The sequence below is a fragment of the Denticeps clupeoides genome, chromosome 1 (assembly GCF_900700375.1).
Source record: "Denticeps clupeoides chromosome 1, fDenClu1.1, whole genome shotgun sequence".
Classification (NCBI taxonomy): Eukaryota; Metazoa; Chordata; class Actinopteri; order Clupeiformes; family Denticipitidae; genus Denticeps; species Denticeps clupeoides.
The window spans coordinates 33,708,949-33,732,425 of record NC_041707.1 but is presented as its reverse complement, the minus strand read 5'-3'; the positions used below and the strand labels follow the sequence as shown (position 1 = coordinate 33,732,425).

At 40.3% G+C, this 23,477-nt stretch overlaps 1 protein-coding gene across 4 annotated transcripts in view; it reads right to left on the bottom strand.

The window, feature by feature from the left end:
- kcnh5b (potassium voltage-gated channel, subfamily H (eag-related), member 5b) overlaps window positions 1-23,477 on the bottom strand; it is a 51,586-nt gene that overhangs the window by 25,940 nt on the left and 2,169 nt on the right. The window contains exons 2-8 of one of the 4 annotated variants that reach the window (XM_028972564.1): window positions 19,404-19,527; window positions 18,108-18,214; window positions 16,024-16,152; window positions 10,885-11,021; window positions 10,163-10,207; window positions 8,430-8,822; window positions 3,534-3,963 (exon numbers count right to left, since the gene is read on the bottom strand). In XM_028972564.1, the coding sequence (XP_028828397.1) occupies window positions 3,534-3,963; window positions 8,430-8,822; window positions 10,163-10,207; window positions 10,885-11,021; window positions 16,024-16,152; window positions 18,108-18,214; window positions 19,404-19,527 (1,365 nt within the window). The remainder of the gene's footprint in view (window positions 1-3,533; window positions 3,964-8,429; window positions 8,823-10,162; window positions 10,208-10,884; window positions 11,022-16,023; window positions 16,153-18,107; window positions 18,215-19,403; window positions 19,528-23,477) is intronic. The other 3 variants (XM_028972565.1, XM_028972566.1, XM_028972571.1) reach the window with 3 other exon arrangements.

Here is a 23,477-nt window from a genome sequence, read left to right as displayed (position 1 = left end):
AGGAACATCTGACTGTTCTTGTGCATGTATCGCTGTGTTGTAAAAAGCTGCAACAATGACTGAAACACCCCTGATCACTGTTATATATCTAATTACATCCTAGCAATGAAAAAGGCACCAGGTGTGACATAACATTACATTAAAGCTGTTAAAACCTTCATAGATAAAAGGGTCTCTCTTCAGTGTGTCTTCTTTGACAAGCCCATTTCAACACTGTCTGCACCTGTCTCACAATAAACAGAACAGAAACCTGACTATAAAGCCAACAGAGGACCTCACAGAGAACATCCTTGTATGATAGAGAGACTGAAAGAGACACAGACACACAAAACGAACTGTCAATCAGAGCCAAATATATAAATATTAGGGCTGTCAAATGATTACATTAACCATTACATGGATAATTCCAAATTCTATGGACTAAAAATTGCCATTATATATAAGACTGGGAGGCTCAGGCCGTAATGGGGCACTCACAGTGGGGCGTTTCCCATTCACTTTTGCCACTGAAATTAATTGTGGGTTAAATTCAGTCATTCAAATCCATTTATCCATCGACCAATCTGTCATGTTACTTGAGGATTAAGCTGGTCATGTTGTTTTGGGGCGAGAAACCACAATTGGTTGCTGCTCATGAGCCTCATGGTTACAAAAATGGATCTGTTTTTCTAATTTCCAACCTAGTACTTACTTGGTCATTTCTGTATTGTATCATCATTTGGTCATACTGTCTGAATCGGTGATATTCCAGTAAAATCGACATACCAAATTTCTGATTTGCAAGATCTGTCAACCAATGTAATCAGGATTTCACATTATGCATAATGAAAATAGCATTTATGAAACGTTAACTTTTTAATTCGATTCATAAAACAAATGACCTTTTCTAAGTGCATGAACTGCACTATTAGTTATCAACCTATCATCAAGCCTCCATCTAGTTGCCGGATTCACTTTTTACACACATGAACACTGACACCATGTCAGTACAGGCCAGACATCAAATCAAGTGCATGGCCACATCCCTATTCATATCAGCAGATGAGAGTCTGATTTCAACAATGAGGAGGCATAATTATGCAGATGGGGTTGGATTCAGCACAAAGGCTAGCCTAAGGGTCTTCAGTTAAATATGTATGACTGGAGTGTACTTTTAATGATATTTAGCCCCCTAGGGCTATGGATTCGGAACTCTATATTGCAGCAGAGACACATGCTGAGATAACGATCTGAGATCATATGAAAGAACTGAGAGAGAACTAATATATGAGTAAATATCTTTCAAAAGTACTCCACCTGTCATGGTGGTTTGACATGGAAAGGAAGGACGCATACGAAACAGAAGTCAAGAAACAGGGGCTTATCATATGGAGCACACGACACGGGAAACATCACCAAACAACGACCCAAAAGCATACAGAAATGAACAGGGCAGCTTCATACAGGCAGGCACAGGTGAAAACAATCAGGAATCATAATAACAAATGACCAACACAAAACTCTGGTGCAAACCCTGAATCTGGACTAGCCCCTTTTGGACCGGATCCTGACTCCACCAGTACTCAACCTGCACTTAATGGAAGTTGCTCTGGATAAGATGCTGTAAATGTAAATCAATGCTACTTTTCAGTTCATAGCAAATTAGCTTGTCAGTAAATTTGTTAAAATGACTTAATCAGTCAGCAGTTTGATGAAAGGCAGAGATTCAAGCTTGTCCTAAGCTCTGTCCATTCGTTGAAAAGCTGCTGGCAGAAGCGGTGAAAATGTTTAGGAGCAGTATTCGCAGTACTGACAATCTCTGCTTTATCTATAGCGCCATATCACTATGAATCCACGTTTTTGGAATTGTGACTAAAATCCTGTCACCTCACCATAAGCAGGGCCACTGAAAAGACGTTTTGAACAAAAAGTGAGCAGATAAATCTTCCTTGAGCCTCTGTCCAGGGGAAAAACTCCAATTTACTTGCAGGCAAGAGGGCAGCTGGACTCATGTGCAGTGGGGTGGCCGGTAGAAGAGCTTGGGGTGAGGGCAAGGAACCCTAACAAGCTGAGCACTTCTGAAGCATGAAATTCCATTTGATCTGCTCGCTCGAGTTAGATGGCATTTCCACCCCGCTCCCACTCCTTTCATATCAGACTCCTTTTTTGGCCAAGATTACAGTTGAATTTTCCAGTGGCCATGTATGGAACCAAAGGATTGACCTTCTAGCACTAGGTCCTTCTGAACTTGTTGAAGAGATGAACAGAAGAACCATTGAGAAAAAATATGAAGTAGGACATATTCTAAATGAAAATGAAATGTAACTAAAATGTTATTCAATCAGATCATTACCAGAAGATCTCCCTAACCAAGTATGTAATTAATCATATATTATATTTATCTTCAAGCAGATTTCTGTAACCAGGCAGACCTCCATCCTCCTACCCACTCATTTAAAGGTGAAATACGGCACGCTACATGGACTCTGCTATGTTATAGAAGTACAACAAAAAAGCTGAGAGATAAGTTCTAAATAGGAACATTTATGTTCTTATGAAATACATAAATACAGAACAATATAACAATATGATACCAAACTGTCAGAAGCAGATATTTAAAGACCTGTAAGTGAAATTGAAGTGATTGTCATTGTGAAACACTGCAGCACAGCACACATTGACACAACGAAATGTGTCCTCTGCTTTTATCCATCACCCTTGGTGAGCAGTGGGCAGCCATAACAGGCTCCCGGGGATCAGTGTGTGGGAATGGTGCTTTGCTCAGTGGCACCTAAGTGAGTGTGTCCTTCTGATTGCTCTGGATTAGGCCGTCTGATAAACGATTTATATGTAAATGGTATTCATAATGTTGTGGCTAATGTTGGTGTATATGGCTGTACTTTTTAAAAGCTTCAAACGTTGACACATTTACATTTATGGCATTTAGCAGATGCCCTTATCCAGAGTTAGTAGTTACAGGGACAGACTCCCGGGAGACACTCAGAGTTAAGTGTCTTGCTCAGGGACAAAATGGTAAGTGGGGTTTGAACCAGTCACTTTGTGGTTTTTGGGTTCAGAGGCAACTGTGTTACCCACTAAGCTACAACCACCCCATAACTATATAAAAAAATTATTTAAATTTATATGTGACCTTCTGGCAGTCATAAGGTTTAATTTTATATCATTTTAATATCTCCATTTTACACACACATAGTTCTGAGCAATAAATATATAACTCCCATTTTAATACAAAAATCCCATTGAATATATGGAGAAAAGAGCAAAGAAGAGAAGAGAGTTGAGATCAGAACTGTAACCACAAGTTTTAAGTGCTGTGGCAGTTTTAGTTAATTAGAACAAGTAGTGGATGAAACTGTACTGACTGCCTCTAGATCATGAATCCCACAAAAACCACCACATGGACAAAAACAACATAATGAACAACTAGCTCACAAAGAGCAAGAGAAAGTTACAGAAGTCACATAATGAGGCAATTCTAAAACACTGCAGCATATTCTGATATTAGAGTGAATATTAATGCACTTCATACTCACATCCGACCATCATCATGGCCACTGAGAAGATCTTCTCGCCGTCTGTGGTCGGGGCAATGTTGCCAAAGCCAATAGTGGTCAGGCTGGTCATGGTGAAGTACAGAGAAGTAATATACAGCGAGTCCTTCCCAGGCCCACCCTCCCACTGGCCGGAGCCGGTGGTGTTAAAGCGGTACGGGGAGCCGATGCTGGTGGCCAGCTGGTAGAGCCAGCTGTCGGTCTTAATGGTGTTGGTCAGCTCATCGATGACCTCGTAGTCACCTATGCTGTACCAGATGCAGGCCAGCCAGTGGGCCACCAGGCCAAACACGCACACCAGCAGAACGAGGACCGCCGCCCCATACTCTAGATAGTGATCCAGCTTACGGGCCACGCGGCCCAGGCGCAGCAAGCGGACCACCTTCAGAGAGCTGAACAGACTGCTGATACCCTGTGAATAAGAAACAGAATGAACTAATTACGGTTGTCAAACTTAAAGCATTTTTCAGTGCAATTCATTTATAAACATGGAACATATTAAAATCAATTATTACAATTCATGCATCTGCATGTTCAGAGATAGTGAACGATTTTTATTTATCGATTTTCTGTCAAACTATGATACCTGTCATTATAGCTTTGGTTATACACAATAAATGAATTTTCAAAATGAATGATTCTTTTTTTCTTTTAATTGGTTGACAGCCCTAGAATTTTTATTGCTGCAAGATATCACATTGTAATTGCATTGACATTCTTTATAGAACACATATATCTCCAATTTGATCCCGTCAGCCTTGCAATTCGCAAAATAGAAAGGGCTTTTGTGTATCTCAGAGTAGATGAGAGTATGATTTAGCCACTCTATGAGTAACCTCCTATACTTAAGGCTCACAGTGCTTGGTGTTCACTGTGATCTTTATACACAGATCGCCAAAGCCTTTACCCAAAACACATCGCCTACTGAGAGCAATGCAGAAAAAACATGTTTCTAAAGAATCAAGTAATACACCACGTAATATGTTTGTGTGTGTGTATATACTGTGTGTATGAATGTATGTATTTATGTATGTGTGTGTGTATTGTCGTTCGCGTTAGGGTACAATATAGGAAGGGACAGGACTAGAGGAAGGAGTTCAGAAGAAAGGATTCCATAAGGGCAGGAACGGTCTTACTGAGTGGCGAGTAGAGAGGAGCCGAGTCTCCATGACGCATGTCAATCAATGACTGAGCGGCTGGCAGTGGCCATCTTGCCAATTTACAGGAGTCACGTTACCTCGTTTCCGTGTTACTCCCAGTCACATGATTCCATCAAGTGACACACACATACATACATTTATACATACACACACACACACACTCTCTCTCTCTCAAGCTTAAATAACTTCCCAATATGAATCATAACTGCTTCAGATTTAGTGAGCTGTAAATACAGAATCGGTTTACTGTTTCATGCTGTTATTCCATTTGACCGTCACACGGTTCCTTCTCAAATGAACAGGTCTATAACTGAGTAATTTTCTGCCTGCAAGAATGCATGGCATTCATAACTGGAGCGCTTTACTCAGTGGTAAAAGAGCAACTGACTATGAGTCACAATGCCACATTTGTGAAACCTCCACCCACACAGTGAGCAATTTACTCAACATGTCAATGTGCACTAGGAGAGAACACATTGTGAGAGAGTGCAAATGTCAAAGGAGAGCATTAACAGCATGACTTGGATCTATGAATACAGAGAGAGAAGGAGCAATATGAGGTTATGAGCAACATGAGCCCTTTAGAGATCTGTACCATCAGGAATTCAAAATAAAAGCAAAAAAACTCTTACAGTGTTCAAATAATAGTATTACAAATTACAAGTTTTTTCAGCAAAATCAATGCACAATTCTGCAAATTTTAGGCACAGTTATTGAAAATGAAAAAAAAAAGTACTAACACAGGTGAAAGGTGAGCAAGGTGGGCAAGGTGACACACCTGTGCAACCAGTCATGTGACATTGCTGTACATACTGCATACCAAAAAGCTAATTTCTCCACTGTCTCAAAAATATTTCACAGACTAGAATTAGGCTTGGGCGGTTTACATTGTTTTTATACTGAGGTGTGCCGGAATTATGTGCTTTTGATCTTGCAGATGGAACAGACCAGGTGCTGACAGGGAGCAGAGGTTTGGGCAGAATACGTGTGTGGCTTGCAAGTTAATTAAAATGCAGCGTATCAGAGTTATTTTAGTAGGCTTATTTTAAGCCTACTTTAATGCCTCTGACTGTCAAACACGGCACCCTGTAATAAAATAAAATCAGTAGTCTGTTGTTCCCATAAATTGTATAAAAATCCTTATGGCAATTTAATTCAAGTATTCTGACTGGCGAACTAGTGCATGTAAGTCTAATTTTGTATGATGAACAAAAAGAAAAAACTGGTTACAAAGCAGCTCTTTCGTTCACTCTGTCGTTCAAAGACGAAGCCTTTAGCCATTTGTTTAAAAAATGAAAAATAAAGAAAAACACAGGAACAGCAAGGCCTGAAGTGCACTGTGTGTATATGTGTGTGTGTGTGTGAGTGTGTGTGCGCTTTCTCCCATTAGCTGCATCAACTCCACTAAAGAGTGTAAAAAACAGGGAGCTATTCAGACAATACAACTGAGAAAAGCACAATTTTCCTTCATCTTACCGGACACCACTACATTAAAGCAACTACAAAGCTCTACAAACACATTATTTCAAGCCGTATGTACACTGTTAGATTTATACTACTGTTATATCCTGCCCTTGGTGAGTCCCCCGTAGGGTTAGGCCTTCGTGTCGGGGTAGAGCTGGGGCAGAATAAGTACAGTTCCACTGTCTCATCCAGTTAAGACTGGCCATCCAGGTCATAGAAGTTCTGGGGAGGTCCAACCTCAGGTCAGACACTCTGAGCCATCCTCTGTGTTTGCACAGACACCCACAGAGCCATCTCCTCCACTTGCTCAGCACTCCATGCACCCAGGCAAATGCTACTACCCTCAGCACTCTCCCCTGGTGAGCGATAGAGAATCCCCTGCAGCGGAGCCAGCTTGTTTCCCTCCTTCAGCGCTGGGGAAAGGTCACAAAGGATTAAGATGGGCTTGACAGCCCAGGTGCAGCGGTGCTGCTGTGGAGTGCACTTCCACCGGGATCACCGAGCAGCAGGATCCAACCTGAGGTTCCTCCAGTCATCACCGGTCTTCACTATTCTGCAGCTCAGCCCCACAGGGACTCTGACCTGACATTGCACAAACACTAATACCATGCTTAGAAATCATTGTGACAAAATAGTTGCTCATGATAATCCCAAGACCATGCACACAATTTTCAAACTGGCTCTAAGCACAGCGCAAAGAATTTAGACTAAGACCGAAGTGTCCTCAGAATTTACATAAATCCATTACATTAAATTCAATAAAAGAACTACCTGTTTACATAGGCAAACATCAGGAAAGATCATGTTTCTTTTGTTTTTTTTATATGTCAATTCTGAGGATGTCTTTTGACCTTACACCATCAAAAGAGGAAAAACTGTTCAGGGAGGTGTACCATACATTAATTAATCTCTTGAGACATACCAAAAGAACATGGCACAGAACCAGTGAGGGTGCACAGTTTATTTGTAGCTGAATTATTTCATCAACTCTTTGATTTCTCTTGAGCCGTCCATCAGAGCACAGCGTGATGCGTCCAAACTGGCAGGGAAGGAGATGGACGTGCCGATATGAGGAGATCAACGGATGAAAAGAGCAGGTTGGGAGGCACTCATTCAGGTGGAAGATGTAGGAGGTTAACAGGGAGAAGCAGGCAAGTGATTACCCTGTAAAAGTGGTCACCACAGGGGGCTCGTAACAAAGGACAATAGGACCTCTGCTTCTCTTGTTGTGAGCTTAATTGTCCCCACTCTCTCATTCTAGTCTTGATTTCCATGATATTATTTCATGCAGCAGTGCACCAAATCGCACTGTACTCAAATGAAATTAAAGCATAAACCAGTCATTACCAGAAAAAGTGCATCAGACACTATAATGCTGAAATATGGTTATCAAGCAGTATGACCAAAAAAAACTTTACTTTGGATCATGTCCACTTAATCGGATAAGGACAGATCCAACACGTATATATGATCTTTGATTGGAGGTGTTAATCAACCAGTGTTTCTCTCATTAAAGGGAGGTCTGCCAAACAAAACTTTTCTTTAAGCATGACAACTAGGGGTGTGTATTGGCAAGGATCTCACTGTACAATACGTATCATGATACATGGGTCACAAATATGATTATATTGGGATATACTGTGATACATTACATATTGCGGTATTTTACAATATCACCACGTAAAATTTTGCGGAATATATCTGTATCGATATTTTCGAACATCCTTAATGACAACCATGCACCCAGGCAGTGGGGGCCTGGGGGCAGTGGTGGCCTAGCAGTTAAGGAAACGGTCCTGTAATCAGAAGGTCGCAGGTTCGATTCCCGATCCGCCAAGGTGCCACTGAGGTGCCACTGAGCAAAGCACCGTCCCCACACACTGCTCCCCGGGTGCTTGTCATGGCTGCCCACTGCTCACTCAGGGTGATGGGTTAAATGCAGAGGACAAATTTCACTGTGTGCATCGTGTGCTGTGCTGCTGTGTATCACATGTGACAATCACTTCACTTTCTTTTTTACTTTCTAGGCTTCAAGCCCTGCCCCAACGCATAGGCTTCCACTTCACTTCCCGATTCTGTGTGCATTCTATCATGCTGCACCATAAAAATGGCACTCTAAAACCATGCCCCCCCCCAACACACATACACCTAAATTTATGTGTATAAGTTTGATTTCTATGCACGTATATATTTTGTCACTACCCTTGTCCTGCTCAAAAACACAATAATCAGAAGGATCACTGAAATCACAAACCTCATCCACGTTCTCAAAGGCATTGATGATGTCGTAGGGCAAGCAAGACAGCAGGTCAATGACAAACCAGGTCCTCAAGTAGTTCATGCGGATGAGCTTGGGGTCTGAGATTACTTCACCGCCTGGTCCAACAAAGGTGGTGTGAAAATTGAGCACAATGTCGACCAAAAAGATGACATCCACCACGCTGTCCAGCACCAGCCAGGTAACATTGTTCTGCTTGGTCTTAAAGGAGACATTGTACGGCACCATAATGGCTGTGTAGAAGGTGAGGATAAGGATGACCCAGTCCCACGTAGTCTTGAATGTGCAGTAGTGGAGGATGATGTGAGGAGGTGTCTTGGGAGCTTCCTGCTTATACTGGGGGAGGATGTCTGATCCGAGTTGAAATACCTGCCAAAAGACACAGGAAAAATCACTGCATGAACAAAAAACTCCTTACAAGTCTAGCGCCCCACCCATACTAATAATATTTTCTACTCTGTGCTGCCTTTCCTTCTAAAGTGTTGTAAAGTGTTATTGTACAATCAAAAGTAGGCGTGGTTGCACATCAGATTTAATTGAATGAGATTGAATCACTAAACTGCAGGACCTGGATATGGTGGAGGCGTTATGTTCTAAAGGTCCCCTGACATGAATTTCTTTTGCTTTTATATCAGTCTCAGTTGTCCCCTAATACCGTATCTGAAGTTTCTTTCCGAAATTCAGCCTTGGTGCAGAATTACAGCAACTTTAAACCAGTCCCGCAGTGAGATTTCCCAGGACACTCCGTTTCGGTGTCTGTAGCTTTAAATGATAATAAGGAGGAAAGCAGCCAATAGCAGCGCTCTCTATAGAACGGTGAAGCAGAATGGCCAACGCACTCTTAATACATATCGCCATTTTTTGGATGTGAGTTCAGAAACTGTGAGCCCTTTTAACAGCTCGACACACACCCTCTCCCAGCTGCATCCGAGGTTATGAAACACAGCCCTCCATCCAACTACAGGTCAGGTCCAAAGCGGCTCAGTTTCAGTGGATCTGATATGCAGGAGGCTTATGTCTCATCTGTTTTGTCGCTGATAAACTCTGCCAATACACTGAGGATGTGGAGGGTGTTCTTGGCGGGACCAACAAGATTGAAAGCGTAAATTTAATAAGATATCTGCTAAGCAATTGTTATAACGTGAATTTTGTTAAAAGAAACAGTAAAATAAAAGAGCAAAAGAGTGGGTGAACAATTCGGAAACAAGGAGCCCGCTGGAGGAAGGAAAAGAGGCTATTACTTATGTGATTTGCTGATTAAATAACTGCAGCCCCGGCCACTCACAATTCCGCAGTAAGTACAATGGACAGGCAGGTAATGGCCTCCTCTGTGCTTACAGAGCCTGCTGGCGCTCTTTCAGAAAGAACCCTTTGAAATGCCGTATTGCCTCCGTCACTGCCTCACACACAATGCCGGCCAGAAATCCATCTCATCCGAGCTCCCTGACACAACAGCCTAAATCCCCCATACATCATCCAGAGGAATCGCGCGAGAGTTGAGTTTCCTTTCACACACATCATGCAAGAGAACATCTGGTTTTGTCCCAATAGTGGTATCTGTAACCCACTTCCGGCTCATTGACAATATAGTCCGAGACCAATACCTGTGTCCAGATCACCAGGTCTGGCTTCAACACACCCGAGCGCAAGCAAACAGTCTAGTCTACGACAAGGTTTGTGATTCGGCAATGTGCGATTCAGATCCTTACCCGAAGTACGGGCTGGGAGGAGCTTAGCTGAACAATGCTGTATGCCTAGAATACATATCATAACAATATCAACCGTTATATCCACAGGGCAGTCAGACTTGATATGTTAATTGCTGCAATTGACATTCATATTTATTCACATTTAAATAAACTGATGCAATTAACACGACCGCATTTTGGTTACATTCTGTGTAGCCGAGGGGAGAGCGGAAATCAGAAACAACCAAATGAAAATATTTAAATGCACAGAGTACCATGTGCAGAATCTTATTTACATTCAGAAGTCTGCAGGATGCTTTATTAATAAATGACCAACCTCTACTCTAATCACTCTTCATCACAGTTTTAAACTGTGTTTTAAAATATAATATAGTAAATTTTAAATCAATACCTGTTTTAGGTTTTGAACTAGTGTGCCAAAGGCAGAAATACTGTAAATTACAATGGAGACGTAGGAGCCAGATGAATGTTAGAATTGCGTGTGTACGAGGAAAGCACAGAATTCTTTCCTTTCCTTTCCTTTATTTTGCAGACACTTTTATCCAAAGCGACTTACAGGAGGAAGACACCAGCAATTCTCGCTCGATTTCTATAGATTTTGAGTTTACAAAAACTAAGAGCCCTGCTGAGGCTCAGTTGAGCCCAGTTGTGACCTCTGTCCGTGTCACCTTGGTCATGAGCATGTCAGATGATGCGTACCTGATCTGGGTATGGGTACTCACCTCGGCAAGCCGCGAGTGTTTGTGAGTGCTGACTTCAGTTTTGTTCATGGGGGTGAGCTGCTGCATTGTGCTCCGGCTGTTGGTCAGAGCCCGGGTCAGCCTCGCGAACTTCGTCCATCCTGTCCACAGAAAATCCCCTATACGTCAATGTCGAAGCATTAAAAACAAGAAAGGCTCTATGGATGCAATTCTGTGAAACACCCTATTGTCAACCTCGAGTGCACTGAGATAACGTTTGGATCAAACCAGTAGATGCACATTTAAACTAGGTCTGACAAAGAGAAATAAAATGTAAGTAAAATTAAATAAATGTACAGGCCAAGAATATTTACAATTTAAATTGAGCAGTTTGCTAAAGAGCAGGTAAGATAATGGTGATCTAGCATATAGAGGTGTTACATTGCACAACAGTTATTACACTTCAAATCACAGAGACTGAAGTAAGAGATTTGGTAACACTCGTGGCAACAGTTTTAGACATACAAATTGTTAATAAATATTTTTATTCTTATATTGCATCAGTGTTTGGGGGGGGGGTGATTATCCAGCTTGTCACTTGTTTTTGTTGAATGTTGTTCTCATTGAAGCTATAGATAATATAATTTAAAATAGACCCAGGAACCTATTTTCAAACTGGTACTAAGTGGAGGCTACTGCTACGTGCTAAATATAGGGTTGCTTGTTATTGTAAGGTCACTGCGTCCTTGGGATTTATATTACAAAAAAAAATATATGAAAGAAACACTATCTTTAATCATGTCTGTGCATGTGGAGTATTGACAGACTGTCAATCTTCAGGCTCCTCCCATTTTAAACTTGTGTGTGTCAAATTGTGTGTGTGTGTCAAATTATTATACACCAGCTAAAAGGACAGTTTGTTTCTCTTCTTCAAGTTTTACGAAACTATGTAAATCCCTTCACCTTATAATAGCAAATAATGTTTTTTTATTTGCAATTTTCATGTTTATATGGTTACATGTTGCATTTTTGGCAGCATTAGGTCAGAAAGTCCAGTTGTTTGATAGAAAAGTTGTCTTGATTATAGAACAGTTTTAAAAAAGATGATCAGATATTATTTTAGTTCTGGTTCTCCTGTTTGGCAAAGCACTCGATTAACAAAAAAAAAAAAACAAGGCTGGGCTCCATCCCACTACAGATGCCCAAATGCCGGGCCTGAGTCTGACCAGCTCAGCAAAGTTTCAGCACTAAAATCTATTACACTGAGAATATGCCAGATACAGGAGGCAGTTCAGAAGAGGAGGGTGCTTTCATGTCCTTCATGAATCTTTAATACAGAAGTCTTACTTTGGTTGTATTTGAAGAGAGAGAGTGAGAGAGAGAGAGAGAGAGAGAGAGAACTTAGGGCAGCACTGCGGCTGGCAAGAGCCCAGCAGAGCGGGCATCAGCCCAAAGCCTGGCTTCATTTAAGTTGTGTGTCTATCTCCAGCTATGGTTCACGGCATATTTTTAGAATCTGATCGAATTCCACAGGAGCCAAATGTCTGCACCCACATTAATGATTTTGGAAAGCACAGGCAAAATAAGCCAAAACACAAAGGCCCAATCATGCATCATATCATCGCCAGCTCTGTGCTAGAATTCTGAGGACCACATCTCCTTTAATATCATTTAGCATCATTTTTGCAGCAGCCATAAATAAATATTAAGTGGCACACAGTACTACATTTGCAACTTGTATGCTCATGGATCATGTTACACCACGCAATATCACGTTGTGGTGAGCAAATAAGAGGGAATTATATTGTGTTATTATTATAATGTGTTCATTTTTACATTCTGTACTGTGCAAATGTTTTAGGCAGGTGTGAATCACATTTTTTTACTTTTAACAATTTACTGTGAGAGGTGACCAAAGAATTATTTGTTGTTCCTACCATTTGCTTCAAAGCAGCATAGTTTTTTATAGGTACACTTGCACATTCAGGTTATACCAAACAGGCACTAATGAGCAAACTCTGCTCTGCTAGTTTCATGATGCAGGTCCTACACCAAGACTGAACACAGCAACAAGACACAAGGTACTTGCAAGGACTTTCCCAGGTGAAGATTTCACAGTAGTTTGGGGCTTCAAATGTGCTGTTCAGGTTCTTTGAAGGACACAGAAACAGACAATGTTGACTGTAATAGATAAAGGGATCGGACAAGGAAAATGTGGAAAATGGCAGTTCTCCCCTGACCACAAGTGAAGTGCAAGTTGTCATTAAGTGAAAGTTTAATTAAAGAATTAAATAAATTATAAAAATACACGTTCAATTTGCCAATAGAGGTGATGCAAAATTAGAGAAAGCCTTCTGAAAATCAGCAGGCATTTGAGTCTGAGGGGTGACTGCATAAAGTCTCATCCCAAGTGGGATATGAAGTAAAGTGCGATAAATCTTTTATCATAAAAAAAAAATTGTGCTGAGACTTGCTCCACAGAAATGGCATCTGAATGTTCCAAGCCATTATCATTATTAAAGCTTGGCTGAGATTCACATTCGTCTGCATCCATCCAAAACCTAATCTTCACAGCCACCCTGAGTGCTTCAAGACTGGATTTGTTTGTTGTGAAGCTGCTTCACTTTTCACTTTTAACATCATGAAAACATGAAAATTTGAGTGGCAATAATCAACTGACAAAACACTTTGAGCAGCTAAGAGACAAACTCTTTCTTTCCTTTTCGTTCTTTCACATGATGAGATACGTCTAAATATAGCTCACAACTGGGGGCTAAGACCTGATGCCCGCAACATCACGCCTTTTGTGTCTGAGGCTGTAAAGTGCATGTGGGTGGAAAGCCCACAGCCCCACTTTCCAGAGGCAAAAAACCTCCCCACATCAGAGCTCGTCACGTGACCTGCAAGAAGACGAGGGGGGAGAAAGAATCTAATGGATGTAAATAAGGACAGCAATGCGACTGGGATAGAGGCAAGAAGATCGGGTCTGTTCATCTGTCCGTCTTTCTCTGCCAGCACCTGCGATTTACACATGAATTGCATACTATAGGTAATATAAAAAGCCAGCAAAGTCTGTGATTAGAACCAGTAAGAAAATAAGGAAAACTACTGCATTCACACCAGATGACTAGTGTGGGAGAAGAAGAGATGGAGAATGTGTTATTTCCCCAGGCATCTGTTCACTAGGGTATGCGTTGTGCATTGTTTGATTGTCTCTTTTTAAAAGTAAATTTCAGGATGCAGCACTATAGGATAAGCTCTGTTCGTAAGCAAAGCCCTTAATTAAACACAAAATGGAGACGGGTGATTGTTTTAGAGAGAGTCATTAACCCAAGGATGTAATTATTATCTGTGCAATTAAACGTAGTACTTCAAGCACCGTCCGATGTGTTGGGTGTAATACATCAGTGTATATCTGCTCAGTGCATACTCATTGGTAGGGTAATGCCAGAAATCACTCAGGGCATAAGTCCCTTCAGTCGGGTCAAATTAAGTTTGCTTTGACACAGAGAGATCAGACTGCTTCACACAACTTGGCCCAGAGCTGTAATGAACAGTCCTGCTGAAAAAGCAAGATGTAGTTGGTGAAGATTTTGTTTCAATGGGTAAATTTTTTTTTTAAAAATTACATGAGCATTGCTTTTGAGTCTGGAAAAGTGATTTATTTTCCCATTCATTTTTACTCTGTTTAAAGGAATCTGGGTCTCAGATTAATGGAATTTAATTCCCAAAGAAAAATGTTATAAAAGGATGGAAGCTGAAAATCTACAGCTTTTATTGTTTTATTTTAAATGTACAAAAGAATGGGAGGGATGTTTCAATGTGATTGCAGAAGGTAATAATAAAAAATCTTGGATAAAAAAAAGTTATAGAGCCAGATTTGGTTGTCTGGGGTAGGAGTGTGGTACTGAAAGACTGTGCAGTTATTTAGCTCCTTTGAAACATAGAAGTAAATGTGGCTGCAACGCTTATAAGGTTTAGGACATTATTCTTTATATATGAAGCTTAGTAATTGGGGAGTAACGGAATACATGTACCAGCATTACGTATTTAGAATACAAAATATGAGTAACTGTATATCGTTACAGTTATATATTTTAAATAAACAGATTACACAGAGGTCTTTTCCTGTTTCATATGTTAGGCTATCCCCTCTCTAATTTTGGTAATTCCACGCTGCGCGGACCACGCATAACACAGGTGTTCTGTCGAAACATGCTGCCTATGTGCAGTCCCGCAGGCTTGCGCTGTTTCAGCGCCCATAAATCAATGCTACCCATGAAATTGTAAATAAATATGATTTAATTCACTATTACACCATGATATTTATACTCTTACAGTGCACATGGACTGAGTGTGTGTAAGGTGACACGCCACCACCCGGTTTAACCTTGCCGCGAGGTAGGTGCGGTCCTAATCAAAAAGAGGGTCATTTTTCTTGTGCAAGTTTGTCTTCTGCTTTTCAGCTTAATAAATAAAGAAATGGTGAGGGAAAAACAGGGCTTTTTTATTATCTGTGATTGCTACGTTCATGTAGTTGTAAAAAGCATGACAATATGTTAAGTAATCCAAAGTATTCAGAATACGTTAACATAACGGAATACGTTAAAAACTACATTTTGGGGCATGTATTCTGTAATCTGCAACCGAATACATTTTAAAAGTAACCTTCCCAACACTGGTAATTAATGGAAAGCGTTAAGCTTGTTCCTTTTTATGTACACATTTCATAGAAAAAACATTTTGACATAGAGGAAATCAGAACACATTACAATGTGATCAACACAATGTGGGCGTGTGCTTATGAAATCTAAACAGCAGGTAAATGTGTGGGGTCCATGTGGGGTAGCAGCTTGACCGTAATGGGTAAAGGCCGGACCGGTATGCTGCTGTATTTTACTTTGCGTGATTACAATGCCACTGGCGTGAGTCGGCATATTTTTTAGCCACATTCAATTAGTGATCTTAATTACACATTGCAACATCCATTGATTTTTATTTTGTTTATTATCCAACAGCATGAACCGATTTTAAAAACCTTATACAACATAGACTGCTATGCTGTTTTAACCCCGGCACAGTGAGAAGAGGGAGAAAGTTCAGCTCGAATGAAAATTATTACGATGTTTTCATGGACGCACATATTGTACACAACCAACTCCCGCTGGCTCAGCTACCTACCCCTGGCGCTCTCGTCCTCAATGGGCTGCTTGAAGACAGTGATGTCCTTAAAAGTGCAGAGGAACAGAACCACTTTGTCATTCTCATTTCGGATGGGGGCAACCTGCATATAGAACCACACTGGTGTTCCTGTAGGACAGCCAGATTGAAAGACATAAAGAAAAAACTTGTCACATAACTTTAATGCTGAAGGAGTTCATGATCAAGACATGATTGTGTGGTTAATGGCAAAATACACTTGAAAAATATTAATAAACACATCCATAAAAAAACATGTTCTAATAACATGAAACAATAACATTAACAACATTAAAGATATAAATTATTTTAGATCCTACTGTGTAAATTTTATTGCCTGTCTCTACTGGAGCCGCACTGCCGTTGTTTGGCACATTGTGAAACTCATTCATTTAAGTTTGGAATCAGTAGAGGAAAAACTGGTGAGGCAGAATGGACAATTCGTGAAGCGGCCTTTCATGTAGACACCTGCCATTAATTCAACTTCTGCTCCTTAATTATCTGGCCGGAGATGGCAACCGCCAGTGGTTCTGATGTTGGCTCGACTGGCGGCAAACTCCCAAATTGCTGTAAATCTATTAACAGTAAGAGAGTTGGCAATTCCACAGTCTCAGAACAACCTACTGGAGTTTCTTCATCATAAGACCGCCATGATATTGGGGAAAATTAAGAATTTGTCTGGTCTGGAACTGTGATTTATTGATAAAAGAAGAATTTCAAGCTGGATTTTGTACTGCAACTCAAGCCAATGCTCAGAAGCTAAATTCGTTCCAATCTGGTCTTTCTTTTTTTGTGCCTAATAGATGTCTGACTCTTGCAGTTGTGATAATGCATACTAAGATATACCTGCTTAGACAATTCCAGTAGTCTGCCAGAATGATATGAAGGCATGAGTGATTATTTCCAGATGATGGTGTGAAAGAACCCCTCTTCGAGCTTGCTCTCAGAAGGAAAGATATTTTTTCTTCAAGTCAAATTTAAGGTCAGTGTAAAAAATCTCACCAACGTTTTTCACAACGGCTGATCAGTGGCTATGGTTGCAGTAAAAACAGAGACATGGTAAGGAGGACCAAAAATAACCATATTTTATATATAACCATAAGTTTTCATCTGCAGAGAAATAGAACATCATGTTGAGCTCATAAATAATTTCTTCCAGCAGGAACATGAAACAAAAAACAGAGAGGCCAAAACAGAACCATGAGGAACTTCCTCACTACTAATGGTTGAGGTGTACCTAAGGGACAGAGTATCTGCTGGAATATGGGAAGAAGTCTTCTTATGTGTGAGGATTTTAGCATATCCAATGAATTTGTATACAAAAACAAAATATGGTTCGTTTCCAAAAATATAGATTCCATTAGGAGTGAGTATTCAAGATATGATACATAACACGATACATGGGTCATGATACAATTATGATATATTGTAATACTGTACATATTGCGATTTTACAGTTCACTGAAAATGTAAAAACAGTTGAAAAACAAGATGCTGTACACAATCTGTGTGGGACATTAATAATTCAGAACAACATAACTTTTACTAAATTTGTATACAAAAATATTACAATTTTATGTCCCTGTATCGATACAATATCACCATGTAAAATATCACAATATATTGCTGTATCGATATTTTGTAACACCTCTAGTTTCCATAGTGTTCTAATTGCAAGCATTAACACATTAACTTTACATAACTACAATGACTGGAAAGATCTGATTTCTAGTCCTTTCTATGATCAAAATTAAAGTGCCAGGTCAGGGACCTCAGACAGGGATACTTGTGATTTCTCAGCAGTACCACCTACAAAAGTCTGTCCTTTCAGGCAATATAAATGGCATGAACACTTTAAACCTCTTGGTTCTCAAACTTGTGCTACCCAGGCTTCTTCTTATACCAGAAAACAGATGTCTGTTATATTATATATATAATATTTAAATACAGTGTCGATATTATTCCTAACATTCTCACTTTTTGTATGTGTGGATGACTGCCAGTAATAAATACTATTCATGAAGTCATAAAAAAAACATTTTCTCCATAATAACGGTCATACTCACTGTTCTTCCTGTAGAGCAGCACTTCAAAGCAGTTGGACTCATAATTGTCAAAAGCCTGTCTGATTTTTTCTATCGTCTTCTTATCTGTCAGCTCCCCATACATAAAACTGAGACAAAAAAAGGCAGAATTATACTCAATTTAATAAAATGATTTGGTATTACTTGATCAAAAGATCATCATAGCCTTGTTTCTTTTTCTTCTCCTGAACAATGTGCTTTTCACACTAGTTTTATAATGTAATAGAATATTTTCAGTGGATGGAATCAGAACAGATGTGAAAGACATTGGTTACTTCTTTCTGGAAGTCTGTAAAGAACATGAAATTTCATCTCAAGACCACTTTTTTTTTTTAAAAAAGTTGTTATCTCGAAATTACAACGATGGTAAAGGCTATTTCAAAAAATATTGCCTTTCGCTGATTCTTGTCTCGTTGGTAAAGATGCAACTCCCCAAGGCATCTCCTCATGTGACGAACACTATATGAAATTTGTCTTTCACTGACAGACAGAAAGTAATAATGAATGCGTTCATCCATGATGCTGTGTCTAGCAACGGATTAGCTCAAAACTAACCAAATCCGCCTTGAGGTAGCAACTTCGGTTTTCTCCAGATCTCAAGATAAGAATGCTTGCATGCATTCTCTTTGCTGACTGGCTATTAAAGTGAAGCTCACGCTTCAGTTACACATACATTTTATAACATACAGTATAAACCAAAAGAGAATGCCAAGAGTGTGAAAAGAAACTAGAATATAAAGAGAAAATGGCGGCTATTTTGAAGAAACTAGAATATAAAACATGTTTTCAGTTATTTCACCTTTTTTTGTTAAGTACATAACTCCACATGTGTACATTCATAGTTCTGATGCCTTCAGTGAGAATCTACCAATGTAAATGGTCACAAAAATAAAGAAAACACATTGAATGTGTTGATGGTGTGTCCAAACTTTTGGCCTGTACTAATAAACCAGTGCACCAAATACATGACATGAGACACCTCATCATATTCTAGGAAGAATCCTATGAATGAATTATCATCAGGACTGGTTTCCACTTGCCACTACCCTGCGGATTAATATCAGGTCGGGATGCAAATTCATATTTTACATTCAGGTCTACATCTGTAAAACACAATAAAGATTAAGGGATGAGATTTTTTATTAACAGGAACACCAAGTGACAACAGGTCTCTACGTGTTCTACTCAGGCACAGACTCTCAAAAAAAGCGGTGTATGATAGTTGTAAATGTAAACTAAAAAAAACACATTTAGAAAGGATTCAACATACACACACACCTGCAGGTGCTGCTTTTCTGCATGACTTCAGCTCTGTGGTAGCCAGACAGCTTGCAGAAGCCGTCATTACTGTAGACTACAGGCCACTCCACGATCTGTGCATTCCCCAGGAGGAAGCTGGTCTCTGTGGACACACGTCAACGATGAAAAAATAGTCATTACAAAGTAATTATTCTCTCTCCCTACACAGAATTCACGATTCACATATATATTATGTGCACTAGCAGCTATAAGTTACTGTAGAATTACATTAAATACATGTTTGCCCCTTTCAGCATCGCTCATCCTCTGTCAGGGCCAATCTCGATCAGACACCCTGCACTGGTACTGGTGTGCAGGTATTTTTCGCTCTACCACGTGCAGCACCATTTGTTTCAATCGGGGTTAGAGGGGCTGAGCAGCAACTGTTTAGTTCAGTTACAGTATCCCTGAACATTTCCATGCTCCTATTACATAACAGTGGTGGCCTAGCGGTTAAGGAAGAGGCCCTGTAATCAGAAGGTTGCCGGTTCGAATCTCGATCCGCCAAGGTGCCACTGAGGTGCCATTTAGCAAAGCACCGTCCCCACACACTGCTCCCCGGGCTCCCCTCTGCTCACTCAGGGTGATGGGTTAAACGCAGAGGACAAATTTCACTGTGTGCACCGTGTGCTGTGCTGCTGTGTATCACATGTGACAATCACTTCACTCACTTCACTCCACTTCCAATGATATACAGGCATTTCAACCATACGAATTTTGGACTAGGATTCAACCCCCCTAACCCTCTGTTATTGTTAATACTTTTTATTTATAATATCTTCGGACAAAGCTCTGTCAAGCAACTGCATGAAGGATGGAAAAAATTAGGAGAATAGCCAGGCCAAAGCTGACTCTACCTTCATTAGACAGTAAGAGCGCACAAGAATAGAGCTGAGTTCAGTCCCAGATACCCTGCTTTTACTGCTCATCCCAGAACGTTCAGTGCTCATTAGCTCATGATGCGTGATCTGATTTGATTAAAAGGGAGCAACTAAAGAGTCTTCGGCAAGCCCAAAATCTCTACCGGAGATTGGAGCCATACCACTAGGGCTGTGTGCTCACAGGGAAACACACGTTCTCTTGGAATTGTCTCTGCTCCAACTCATCAGTGACCACTGTCATGGAAAATCTGGCTTCCAATGATCCCAAAAATAGAATAGAATAGAATGCCTTTTATTGTGACTATATGCATGTACAATGAGATTAAAAGCAGATGCTTCAGTGCAGAAAAATATGAACAAAATAGCGTAGAAAATACAAATATACAAACACAAAATAATATGATAAATCACGGTATTTCTTATATTTATATATTTATTTATAGTTTATTTATGTCCACATACTATACAATAATTATTTTATTTATCAGTTTTTTACAATCATTTTTATTTCGCTTCAGTTGTGAAAGTAGTGGGTAACACACCCACCTATGAATCAAAAGATCAGTCACAGGTTCAAACTCCACCCACTACCATTGTTTCCCTGAGCAGGAGGCTTAACACTGAGTGTCTCCAGGTGGACTGTCTCTGTAACTACTGATTGTAAGTCTTTCTGGATAAGGGCGTCTGATAAATTCTGTAACTGTAAATGTTATTTAATTTTCAGTTTTATTCTCAAAATCAAAGTGAATTTCATATTATGAAATTCAAGTTGGATTTAACATTTTTTTAAAGTGCAAATATGCAATACAACAGAACAATCAGTCCAACTGCTCTATTGTTTATTATTAAAAAGGGGATAAATATTCCTGCACTCATAATTAAAGAGATTCATGGATTAAGATTAAAAATGATAGGAGGTAAAAGGAATTGCAAATAATGTTTAATGGTAAATGATAATGGTAATATTTTAATGGTAAAATCTCCAGTAGATACAAACCGGTCATTAAAAAGTGCCACAACAGAAAAGAGAACTCTGTTGGGTCCAATATTTGTTCTCAGATGAAAGGAAAATATACAGTACGCATCATGCAAACTTACTATAGCTATCACTAACCTGTCTGCTGTGCCATTTAATAATTTGGGGTTAAATACTGCCCAAAGAAATCACAGGACAAGCAGAACACAATTACATACAAACTAACCATGGGTGCACTGGCAGGCTTAATGGCTAAAGAGGTTAATAAGAATGATTGGGAAGACATCAGCAAAACAGGTTCATATGTACCGATTATACACAGGGAAAAAGGAACGGCGCAATTTTACACTGAACTCGTCTCAATTGGTACAAAGACGTACCAAGACATCACCAGAAAAAAAGCAACAAAACCTAATTAAACAAGAAAGATTGCCTTTGTTCACTGCATTTTTGTTTCATATAACCTGGCGGAGCTGGTACTGGGTTGTCTGCAAAGACCTGTATTTGCACCCTTACCAGGATGTTCAAGCCACTTGACACTATTAACTGTAAGTCGTTCTTTAATGTACATCAGTTCAATTGTACAGAACTTGTAATTTGTAAATTCATTCAGCTATGTTGTAGTTATAACAATCAAATTACAATAAAGAAGTATAACTAAAATAGCACCCACACTGGCAAAATAATATCATTAATTTTTATCATTAGTTTTTGCAAAAGAAGCCATTCATACATATATAATACAGTTATGTACAATAAAAGCCATGTATACATATACAATACAGCAATATACAATATTTTTTATGAATTTATGGATATATATGGTGGATGGTATGTGCAAATGAAATCTATATTAATACACTGTAATACTCTTACTATGAACTTAAAGCAAAAGTTGAACCTGAAATAAACCTTGTTTATTCACTTAAGCACACTTAAAATCTTAATCCATATAAGTATAAAGGGTGAAAGCTCTGGATTCACATTGTAAACAACACAATGCATTTAGAAGAATTTACATTTAAAAATCAATAGGACAAGACGTGAACTATGAACTATAGCTGCCATGGCTGCCGTCCCACCTCCTTGCCTTCAGGAAACAAAGGAGAACGACCCGGAAACGAGGGGTAAAAACCGGGCAGCCATCTTGGGTGCTGCCCGCTCATTGAGATAGTTTTCTTTGACACTGGCCTGCTGGCCTTCCTACGCCTGATTGCCTTATTGTCATGATTGGGAGTTCGGACCAGAGTTTCATGTTCGTCCTGTGCTATTATGTTTCCTGATTGTTTTCACACTGTCATGATCCGGTCTGGAACCCTGCCCCCACCACCCTGCAAGTCCCCCTTGACCCAGGACCATAATCAAGCCGCGCACGCTTCTATTCTCTGCCTTTACTGCCCCACGGTGTGCCCAGTCCACTCCTGCAGCGCAAAAGAGATATGAAACCACTGGGCCATGGGGCAGCGGTGGCCTAATGGATTAGGAAGCGGACCCGTAATCAGAAGGTTGCCGGTTTGAAGCCTGACCCGCCAAGCTTCTGATGAGGTGCCACTGAGCAAAGTACCGTTCCCGCACACTGCTCACCGGCCGCCTGTCATGGCTGCCCACTGCTTCCTCAGGGGATGGGTAAAACGCAGAGACCACGTTCACTGTGTGCACTGGGTGCTGGGCTGTGGTGACAACTAATCACGTTAACAAAAAAATGAACAAGGGTCACCACAGGGTCAAACGTGCGAAAAAGAAAAATGGAGAGGAATTTACAACACGCCACATGCAGCTTGGTTTATAATAGTGGTTACAAGCAGCCGTTACATCCGTGAGAGCCCGATTTCCTATTAAATAAGATTCTTTGTTTTTGCCATTTTGCGAGCGCTCAGCACACACACACTGACACACACACCGCATTTCCGTGAAACAGCAACGAGGCTCACTTGCATTTCTGAATTACTGCTGTCTGTGAAGAGGGCAGTTCTGGTTGAAACGCAGCTCTGCACCGAGGAAAGGAACCTCAGTGGCAAGAGCACCGGTCTCGTAGACCAGGGGTCGTGAGTTCAGACCTCACTGTAATTTTGATGGGGCAGTTGTAACCTAGCAGCTAAGGAAGCAGACCCGTGGTCGGAAGGTTGCCGGTTCGAATCTCAAGGTGCCACTGAGGTGCCACTGAGCAAAGCACCGTCCCCACACACTGAGGACACA